The following is an 11,640-nucleotide window of genomic DNA, read 5'->3' as shown; positions in this document are numbered from 1 at the left end:
CCTAAAACTTTGGGGGCTAGGAGCACTCTGGTCATTCACTTATATTTACAATACTGCCAATTCTAAATGTCCACTTCGAGTACAGTAGTAAGAGTAGCATAGTCTAGTAAGGAGTCATTCATGCTCCATGTTCTAAATTGCGGAGTAGGATCAAGTATCTGTAGTTTTATGCTAATAGGTAAATCATTTCACCAAATGATCAGACTAATATATGTTGCAACAACATTTGGGAAGAGAGACTGATGTATATACAGAATTAATTCTGAAATACAAAGAGTGGAGGTGCAAGAACATAGAGGATGTCTTCCAGACATCTAAATCTGTGACAATACCCTTCAATGCCTTTGATCCATGGGTGACTTGCAATGTTATTTTTAGAGATGCCCGGGCTCGGTTTTCCAAAAACCGAGCCCACCCGAACATCGGAGATCCGAGTACCGAGCCAAGTCGGCTCGGTACTTTTGCGCTCCCTCCAAACCAAAAATGAGGCACCATTTTACAGAGACACAGAAAGAGTAGCAGAGTTCTTGGCAGTCTCCAGTGCAGTTGGGCAGTGTCATTCATGAAAGAGAAACAGGAGAGGTGGCAGTGTTCAGTGTTGAAACAGAAATAGTAGGGGGGGCAGTGTTCTTAAAAGTCTCCAGTCACATTGCTCTGTGCCATAGCTCACAGAGAAACAAGAGGGATGGCAGTGTTCTTGTCACTCTCCAGTCATATTTTAAAATATGGGTGGGTGAGAGGTCCCAAGGACAATTCCATCTTGCACCACTTTTCTTTTCTGTCACTGCTGTGTGGCAATGTTTCCTAGATGTGCTATAAACTGCCATATGTTTTTTTGTGTCATTGCTCTGTCGCTTAGCATCCAGGCAGCTCGCTGCAGTCTTTGTCCGAAAGTGTATGAAAATTATATTGTGACTTGTGAGGTGGCCGAAATTTATTGGAAATTACTGGAAATCAGTATTACGGAGGCTTATAATAATGTAGGAGCTAAAAAAGAGCAAAGTTATGGGATTTTAGCATATTTTAGCAATTGTTTGGCAAAACCGCCCTCGCTTGTTTTGGTTTTGGTCTGTATTTTTTCAAAGCCAAAACACAAACTTAATCCAGATCCAAAACCAAAACCAAAACACGGGGGTCAGTAAACAACTCTAGTTATTTTCAAATCTGCATTATAAAATTAAACAAATCTCCTGCAACAATTTATTTACCCTGGGCAAAATTATTAATGTCCACCATTAGATCTTTAAGGAAATCGGAGATGTTGACATTGGAAGTATAGATAATAAATATAATGATGGGGCTTCCTGCTGGTACACCAAGGAATCTATCCTCTGACCTAGGACAAATTTCAGTTACCTGGAATTGAAGATGTTTGGCTATAAGAAGCAAAATATCCCAGAGGAAACCATCAATTTTGAAAGATTGAAAAAAATGGGTTTCCTGTGAGAAAACTATGTCTGCATGTTGCTGCTTGAACTCTGCCACAGCCATTGTATTTGGCCCTTAACATTAAGTGACAATATTTTAAACCCAGGGTTTGTTATATTTTTTGTCAAAGAAGTGTAAGAGGCCAAAAAGAATATAAATGTAAGATTTGACTTGATAGCTAAACGTGAAATATACTAATCCTGAAAAAAAAGTTATATACTAAAACCGGACCTTAATGAAGTCAAAAAGACGTTGAGAGAACAGTTTTATATTAATAAATTTAATTAATCAAAACTAAAACATCTTGACAGGGTAAACAAAGTAGCATAACAAGGGGAATATATATTTTACGGTTAATTACAACCAGCACTATGATTCAACAATTGAGAGATACACCAATGATGTTACTATGCACTAAACAGCGTAGCGTTCGCTTCTGCAGGTTATGCAAGTATGTGCTGGCGTGTACGGCCGTAAACGGGTACAATAGGAACATTTGCGCAGCAAGTCATGAAGCTGTGTATGTGAGAATACGCAGCTTGATGACTTTGGCCGTTCGCAGCCACCAAGTACGTGCATTAGTGCACGTACGCTGCGCTCATTTTGCGTCCCTTAATGACTCAGGACCTTGGTGTTCAACCAATAAAATAATTTAACTTCCTTGGATATCACCCCATACTGTTTCTATTGAATTTGAGCTTCTCTCATAGTTACAACCCACTGCACTGCTTGCGATGGCTAACACCGACTTGCTTCATCCCAGTTGGTTGCTAGGCACATGGGACTGTTCTTCCTCTTTGTCGTCTGTCACATGACCGCAATTGCAGCAATAGACTGTGGGGCGTTTGCTCCGATTGGCTTCCATAACTCTTAATTTTGTCAAGATATCTTGACTGCACTGAGCAGGGATAATTGTCTGTATGATCTCTGATATGTTTCCGTTTTTTGTTAATAAGTGTAAGTGGCTAGAGGATAAATCAAAACCTAAAACCTGGAAATTATTGACATCAAATCCCCCCAAAAAAACAAAGCAACTAACAACTACCAAATTATAGAAGATATTGTCAACACAAGTTAATAAAAGTACATTCACAACATAGAATCAGGATTTAGTCTGGGACAATTCAATATAGTCTATAAAACTTGCAGATTTAAAAGGTCGGATCTCTTAAACTGAACACAATCCTCTGAGTTATAACTAAAGTTATATACAGTTGCAGTGGAATCAATACTCTCCTACTACTATGGTCAAACGGTCTCATTAGATTATAGAATTGGCATACGCTGTTGACAAGAGAAGGACGTTTGGAAGGAAAACACATTAATGGGAACCACCTTGCTATTGACCGTTATTATACTTTTTTGGTTAAAATATCTTAGTTTCATTTGGTGGTTTAATTGCTTTTGTTTATCTCAGTCTAGATGTGATAATTTGAGTGGATTGAGGGCATTCCAAGCAAAGTAATTTAAATCATACCAGGACATCAATGACCAGTCAAGCTACATGCTTGAAGTCAACAATTGCTTTGGGGCTTTGGGCAATAAGTCCTGTGAACAGAATCTTAACTGGTTTGTCATTTCTTTAAAAGTAAATGTGGTTATGTTCCTATATTTCTTTTTTTAATGCAGGTTGTGAACCTATTTAACATGATGGAAAAGTCATTTTTTCCAAGAGGTTGTCCTAAAATTGCAATATCACTCTGTGGGGAACATTTATATGGCTGCTGCTGCAAAAAAAGAAAAGAAAAAAGTCTATCTGCTGAAAACATTTGGTTTCTGCTTGTTCCCAGGAGAGTGTAGCCTGGTCTCTTAGTCTGAGCCAGTCAATCATGAAGCTCCTTAAGCAGAGGGAAGTGTGTGTGTTTAGGAGGGCAGGAGGCGACTTATGCTATAAACATTCTAAAGCATCTCTGCTGACGGGTTCGATTTGTGTTTTGAACCCAGGATCTCTGTGCAGTGGTATATTGCTATGTTGTAATGTTGTGTTAGTGCCTCTGCCTACAGCATTTGTTTTCTCTGCCATAACAAAACCCCTGTAAGGAGTTCCCAGTAGTCTTCAGGTCTATATGAGGCCTGCTAAAACACTAGAGGCTGCTGGAGCATTTTGTGGCTTGTCCCTTTTTCCAGACATGCATTGAGCCGCTGCATCTTCGTATGTCACATATGTTCCATTTCTTGTCCTATTCTTCTCTCAGAAAGCACAAGGTAACAGGCTCTCCCTGTATTTGCCTTGAATATCCTGGTTTTCCACTGTGGCCTATGAGTGCCGCAATCCAATTTTGTTGATATTGTCCCTTGTTTCTCAGTCCTGGCATAGTCACACTCAGTTTGCCCCACTGTCCTCAGGCATCTGTGTGCTTCAGGGCACTCCCAAATGCAAAGATGACTGCTATAGGCCAAAGTGCACGCTGTTTCTGGGAACTCCAGTTGTGGTCTAGGTGTTATTCCTGCATCTAATCTGATTACATAGTGTCTGTGTCCTGTTTTTTTTTTCTCGATTGACCCCTAGTAGTGACACCTGCCTGTCTAAGTTTCGGTTTGACACTTCTATCACACGATCTATCATTGCCCAATGCAGACTTGACCCTGGCCTGCGACATTCTCTGGTTGCCTATTCCTTCCATTGGTTACTGTAATCTAGCCATGCCTAGAAGTAGTTAGCCCATTTGCAAAAGCTCCATTTATGTTGGTTCCTGCTGATCATTACACCTGCTCACTGCATCATATGGCATATGACAGTGGTTGCCATGGTATTCGCATGACACTTGGCAAACTATAAATCATTAACAGTAGCTTGAATTAAAACACTAAGGGGAAAAAAACAACAACAATCCTAGTAGTGGAATTTTAATTGCCGGCAATGTGCTGCAAAGTGCTTCAGGAATGGTCCAGGAAGGCACTCCGTGCTGATGTATCTCCCCTCAACATTCTGGGTACTGTAGCATGCGAAAATAAGCAAATTCGAGCCTCGCTCAGAATTAACCCCTACCCCGTGTCATCTTACAGGAAACCAGACTTGAAATACACCTAATATTTAACAGTCATTATACCAATATGGACTATTATTTCTATTAACGTTAACCGTGAAAAGACAAGAGTAAAGTAAATAAGTTGCAGAGTGTAGTTGGTGGTGAGAAATGTATTGGGAAGTGTTCTTACTTGACAGCTATGCCATTTGCTAATTCCTCCACTCACTGAACTGGTGTATAAACCTCTGTCACTAATACTATACACAGACACAACACACATGCCATTGAATGTATTCATAGCATAGCATAGCCAAACCCTGGATATTTTACAGTGACTCTTCGTGTCAGTCGAAATCTAGACAGTCTGTTTTCAGACATTAATGCTAACTTTGTTAATGTTATAATGGACTTTGGCTTAACAGTTTTCAGTCAGTTTCAACATACTGTGCTAATCTTTTAATATAGATTAAAGTCTTAGAGACAAATTATGTGCAAAGCTGCAGTAATGCTTATTTAAAGATCCGTGTGTATCTGTAAGAAAGACATCTGTCCTTACTAAAGTGCTAAATATTAAAATGCATTCAATTTTCTTACAAACTACAAATATTTGTACCAAGGAAGGCACCCCAACATTTTACAGTATCCTTCTCTGCAACTTCCTCATACATTTATTTTGAGTGTCTATATTTAGAATAGGACTACAACCACATATATTTACGGTTGAGGGAGCAAACATTTCTTAAATATTTTACATGTCTGAGGCAGTGGCCTACTCCTATGTTGTAACTTTTCTCAGAATATAATGTATAAAAGAAAAGTATTCTGTTCCATCATCTTGAATAAAATAACATAAACATCATATAATTTGCATTAAGAGTCTTGAGACATGGGCTGAACCAGTTAGACTGGCCAAACACAAGATTTAGTCAGCCAATTTGACCAAACTGGCCCACCGTTGCACAATTCATATCCTGCCAGATCAAACTGTGTTCTGCAGATTAGATCTAGAAGGATGGAAAATTTGGTTAGCCTATCTGAATGTGAGCGATCACTGCCAAAACCAGAAATGGTAAGTTAGTTTACATCAAGACTCACATTATACTCTGCCAATGCCTGCACGACTGTGTGCAATTAAGCCCTCCACGTGTGTAGGCAAACTGCTGCTAGACTGTATGGCAATTAGGCAGAATAACTGTAGATGTATGCTGTGTGTGTTTGGTGGAAGTGACATCACTGCCATCCACTTGCCATTCAGGAAGTGCTGGCTGACAGAACTGAAGATGAATGCCAGGTATTTCCTCAGTATATACCACACAGTAAAGACATGTTCTCACAGCTCTCCAGCCTCTGCTTTTGATTTGAACTCAGACAGTTCTACAATAACTAGGGATATGCACCGGCCACTTTTGGTGTCTCGTGTTTTGGATTCGGATTTGCTTGAGGTTTTGGGTTCGGATTTGTTTCGCAAAACACCTGACGAAAGGTTTTGGTTCTGATTTATTTTTAAAAAAGCATAAAAAGTGCTAAAAACCAGTTTTGTGGGGTTTTTTTTTTCACTCCTACGCTATTATTAACCTCAATAACATTCAATAACAATCATTTCCACTAATTTCCAGTCTATTCTGAACACCTCACAATATTGTTTTTAGGCCAAAAGGTTGCACCGAGGTAGCTTGAGCACATAATGCCAAAAAAAGAGGTACAAGATGGAATTGTTCTGGGCCCTCCCTCCCACCCCTCGCGAGATTCGACGCGAGACTTGGACGACAGAGCCTCGTTTTCAATTTTTTGCCCGCCGGAAATATCCGAACAGTGCTCGGATCCCGTTCGGATCCGCACTGTTCGGGTGGGCTCGGATTAGCGGAATCCGAGCCCGCTCATCTCTAACAATAACCCAATTTAAACATGTATGTGCTAAACAAATATATTGCAGAGTCAAGTGTTCACCAGTTCTCTAGAATTTAAGTACCTATAAAACAGAATAGTACACTGGTGTTTACAAATGTATTTTGCTTTCTGGTTTTCTACAATCTAAAATATAAAACATCAATGCAGGGTGGTGGTTTCATATAGCATATGCAAATGTATTATTTACTCACATAGAACACAGATAAAACTGCAGATAAAAGTGTGGGTAATGTAAGGTTCAGGAGATGGGTGCCAGCATTCCAATACCCTTTCTTATTTGCTTTCCTTTGGAAGTTGTTTACTTATACTGAGGCAGAATGTAATAAATGAGAAATACAGCTGTAAGCTTCAATTGCAGATATGTTCTTTAATAAATAAAACCGTAACAGGTAAAAACATCCAAAAAGTTTCAAAACTCAATAGCAGGACTGTTCAGTTGGAGATACCCTCGTGGGTTTTAGGAGCCATCACTTTTGCTGACAAATTCTGTACGTTGCTATTATACGACATCCTATTTCTTTCGTTATTCAGTCCACATCCACAAGCAGCTCTCTTAAAAGCAAATGTTTGGACCGCCCAGAGCAGCTCTAAATAATGAGTTACTAATGAGTTTCCTGCCAGTACAGAGCATCATGCCAACATATTCTATATGTCACCTCCACAAATGAGAATAAAAAGTATCTTGTATATAATTAAAATATAAACCATTGTCTTCCTGCTACATTGTGTTCTGCAAAGCAATTATAGACTATAATGGTGGTTTCTGTGTTGTTTCCCTCTCTGTTATCCAATAACTATACAGTGGTAATTTATTACATGGTATTGTAAGGCACGTAATACACAATATATTGTAGGCATTCAGACAAAGATGCAAAAACAGTCACAAATCTAGTCATTTAGGTGGCGAGCTGAATGACCAGATGTCACAATGATTCTTGAGAGCCAATGACCAAACACCCACGCTAATGTGTTTATTGTTGGACAGGATTTAGTATCCTTTCTGAATAAATTTTAACCCAACACTATTTTGAACAGATCGGGAGATCAAAGTTTCTCAAATTCTTGAAACGCTTAATGGTGCCAACGGATCATGGCAGGAGCAAGAGGCACTGACAACACAATTCACATTTGTTTCTGGTGTAGAAGTGCAGTTCGATGACATTATGAGACTTATGACTGCATAATGTGCACAAAAGTATTTCACCTCCAAAAATCCCTAAAATGTCTTAAAGTTCTTATAAACATAGGAGCCTAACTCCTCAGGAGGCACCATCGTGGTGTTCTCTTCATCAGATAACAGTACCATGTCCTTCTCACCATACACTGAAGCTTCTCGCTGCTTAATGCTCAACAGATCCTTTTTCATGTAGCTCTTACAAGAATACGTTCATTTGTTTGTGATGTGGATATTTCACCACTTCCATTTAGCAGATTCTGCTCATTATTTGCTGTGCAATACTCAAGTAGGCCTTGGCCTGCAAAAATAATAGAGGTCTAGTTTGTCCATAATAAATAACTATGCCAAAAACACCAGTAAGTAACTCATGTGACAGACATAACTCATGTTACGAGTTTGGCAGGATAGCTTACCTCATTGCTCTCTGGATCAGATACCACCACTGGCTTGCCCAAGTCACAGGTTTCCCTAATGTTAATATGTAGGGGGATGTCACCTAGGCACAAAGAAAACACACACACACACATATATATATATATATATATATATATATATTAGTGATAGACCCATGATTCTTGAGTTCTACCACAAACATAAGCATGGAGCATGTGTCAATTTGCTAAAAGTGAACAATCACTTTAACTATGCAAAGATTTCTGTAAGAATGGGAAGGATAACTATCTGTAAATACAACAGATACATTTTATCATTATGAATAATTTAAAAGGCTAAACTCTCCCTTCTGAGACATTCCCCTTAAGGGAACATTTTCACTTAAAACAATCAAGGCAAGTCAGGGGATTTAAATGACCAGCATGAGTATTTGAGGAGGAGGGGAATTCCACGAAAACATTATTAGCAAAAGGGCATGTCCAGGAGCAGGATGGGCTAGGGGCATCTGATCTCCCAAGCCGGTCCCATAGCAGGTTACCTTAGGCTGGGTCACCTGCATTTTTTTTTCCCGTTAAAACACTTCTAATAGGCTGCTGAGTCGAGTGTTACCCCCCGGGCTAAAATTTGCCAGCCCTCCCCTGGGCATGTCATATTAAAATCTGTCAAAAAATAGAGTTAAAAAAATACAAATATGTGAAAGGTTAAGGGTAAATGGTATTTTTACATGGTAACCATTCAACAAATAGATGAACGTTTTTGTTTTTATGCAGCCCCTAAGTGGACAATGAGGGCACAGATATTGTTCCACGCTGCGCCTGGAGGATTTTTATACAGGTGAAAGGGGCCTCACTAAGCAATCTTACACACTAATGTGTGCCTCAACACTAACATGTGTTCTGGGATAGTACACGAAAAATCAATTTTATAGACACAAATGTATCACTACTTCTCCTACTGCTTTCAATGTAAAAACTATCAAATTCCATTCACTTACATTTTTCATACCGTCACTGTGTATATAATATGTACACACACACACACACACACACACACACACACACACACACACACACACACACACACACACACACACACACACTATTTGAACTTTGAAAATATGCTAGGGCAGTTTGACAGACCTTTCAATATTTTTTGATTGGATGTATAGATATAAATTGCCTTTCTACATCAGAAGTAGGCTATGTGCATTCCTGTTTGCCAACTCTCCTTTTAGGTGACATTTACGAGCAGGAGGGATGGGATAAAATTGGGAGAATAATTCTTGAAATCAATCACCAGAATAAGTAGGTCAGTGAGCTTATGGGTTTACTACACACTAACATGGACTGTGAGGGTGGCTTTGTGCTGTCAAAGCTTTTACAGTTGCTAATAGCAGGTGATTATGGGTGACAGTCTTCCTACCTAGAATATCCAGTCCCATGGAAGCTGCAAGTTGCCGTGCACCATCTGCTCCAAAGATATGGGTCTCATGATTGCAGTTTGGACAGCGGAAAACACTCATGTTCTGCACTAAGCCCAGCACCTGTCGACAGCCAGAAAGAACAATCAGTTTCCTTTTTATATCCAGAACTACTCATTTACAGGGATGACTTTCATGCTCCCATGTAGTCAACAATGTCCTAGCTGTAACTTTGGGACTTATAGTCCTCTTATTTCCCACCCCTCCTGTCGTAATATACCCACCCATGTCCCCACTATTTAATGTGGCGCATGTGAATGAGGGGAGGCCGCCTTAACTTAATATTTACTGTTTCTTTAACAGAAATATCTTCAGTACTATTAGTTCCTAAAACGTTTCCACTGATTAAACGCAGTTTGCATTTTAGTGCTGCTTTAAAGGCACAGAACACCCCAATAATAATTATTTTTTTCCTCTTTATCTTTAATAAATATCGCAAGTGCACAGAAAGCTTTTTCTGCACTCACTTATTAAGGTCAATGGGAGATACAGTTTTGCTTGTTCTGTCCATGAAAAATATAAATACCTTAACAGAGCAATAATCCCAGTGGCCAATTTATCAGAAAATGGTAGCCCGAATTCATGACCAAGCACCATAACCTGAAACAAATCATCTTAAGAATATCCCTGTTTTACACAGCATGGAAAGATCTTTGACAATTTAATTTACGATAATTCTCTTTAAAGAAATATTTTAGCCAGTTTCCGGATATGAGCAATTATCTAAACAAAGAGTATAAACTGATTTCAGAATGGCTAATAGAAAATGAACAACTGTAGTGGTGATTCACTCCTGTATGAATCCATCAACCTCTCTCCTCTATGACAATAAAATGAGATAAGGCTAGAGATAAAACGTAAGCGAACTGAAACTTACAGGAACATTGACTTTCTGAAACATTTCAGCCCCTCTGCGAGCATCCAGCAATGCAATGTCCTGCGGAGTTGAGACTATCACAGCCCCTGGGAAGATAAATCATTTAGTTACTGTGCTCCCACTCACTGGCTGGAATGAGATCTTGCTCCCACTGCCTCCTGCTGAGAACATATAATGACCAAAACAGTGGGCCGGGGAGGGGAAATCCCAATGCACATTTTAACTGAATGAGTACTTTAATGGTAGATGAAAACTTATACATGCCACTTCAACACTAATGATCGCTTCCTAAGCCAACTCAGCAATTTAACATAACATGTACTAAATAGATTAGGCCTCAGCAGAACAAGGAGTAGCACTGGGGAAAGACTTTCGGGAAATGAACCATGAGACAAAATATTCAAATAAGCCTCTCCAATGGGAGAAGGAACTTGTGGAAGATGACATTTACATGGCAGCTGTGTGAGTCATTTGGTTATTAGAGCATAACACGGGCTTCTCTCGACACAGAACGTCCACCTGCAGACAGATCCGCTTTGGCACATAAGTGCAGGGCAGGTAGTTCACCCCTAGATGATTCTTATATAGGTAGATTAATAAATCTGCTTTTAGTAAACACTATAGTATTAAGGGAAGATACATTAAACACATTTCATGCCAGGGCAGATGGAATATAAATGGAAATAATTGAAAATGGAGAATCATGAACTTCTTCACTCTAAATGAGCAATTAATAGCTCATATCTTGGGTATGTCTTTGTCTAGTTACTAATCCAGTCATATAGTGATTCAGAGACTATTTCTTTCTGTGATACAGAATAAGCTATTGGGCTGCTAAGGATTCTGGAATGCGTTTACTCCATACCAGAGATTGGGATGTTCTGAGAGATAGAAAGCTGCACATCTCCAGTTCCAGGTGGCATGTCTATAACAAGGTAGTCCAATTCTCCCCAATCCACCTGTACCAAGACATAGAGATACATTGCCACAGATTAATACAAGTAGATGCTGCAAAATTTGGGATATTTTGTCAGTGAAAAAACAGCAGGGAAATATTTTTTCTTCTTTGGGTTTTGCGATTCTCACCTGTCTTAGTAATCGCTCAATCGCAGACATGACCATCAACCCTCTCCATACAATTGGAGCAGTCTCTTCCACCAGGAATCCCATGGACATGCTGGTATGGGAAGATAGAAGGGGATTAGCAGACTGAGCACCTCTTAGATACTGTGTCACTTGTTGTGTATATAAAGAAATCAATCTCTGACTTAGCTTGTGTGTTTGCTACGGCTAAGATCATACAGAGTGCATCTGTTTAACAAATGTGTGGGTATGAATTATTTTATGCTTATACTAGCCAATAAATCACTGTGTTTATCTGTAATGAAATTGGTTTATTGATATGTTT

The 11,640-nt window shown here is 39.3% G+C and overlaps 1 protein-coding gene across 1 annotated transcript in view; it reads right to left on the bottom strand.

The window, feature by feature from the left end:
- Nucleotides 1-6,652: 6,652 nt before the first annotated feature.
- NUBPL (NUBP iron-sulfur cluster assembly factor, mitochondrial) overlaps nt 6,653-11,640 on the bottom strand; it is a 24,221-nt gene continuing 19,233 nt past the window's right edge. Inside the window, exons 6-11 of the mRNA XM_075193068.1 lie at nt 11,319-11,409; nt 11,098-11,191; nt 10,233-10,318; nt 9,298-9,418; nt 7,896-7,978; nt 6,653-7,780 (exon numbers count right to left, since the gene is read on the bottom strand). Of these exons, the coding sequence (XP_075049169.1) occupies nt 7,730-7,780; nt 7,896-7,978; nt 9,298-9,418; nt 10,233-10,318; nt 11,098-11,191; nt 11,319-11,409 (526 nt within the window). The 3' untranslated portion in view covers nt 6,653-7,729. The remainder of the gene's footprint in view (nt 7,781-7,895; nt 7,979-9,297; nt 9,419-10,232; nt 10,319-11,097; nt 11,192-11,318; nt 11,410-11,640) is intronic.

The sequence above is a fragment of the Mixophyes fleayi genome, chromosome 12 (genome assembly GCF_038048845.1).
Source record: "Mixophyes fleayi isolate aMixFle1 chromosome 12, aMixFle1.hap1, whole genome shotgun sequence".
Taxonomy (NCBI): domain Eukaryota; kingdom Metazoa; phylum Chordata; class Amphibia; order Anura; family Limnodynastidae; genus Mixophyes; species Mixophyes fleayi.
The sequence above is the reverse complement of the archived record's forward strand: the minus strand, read 5'-3'. Positions and strand labels throughout refer to the sequence as shown.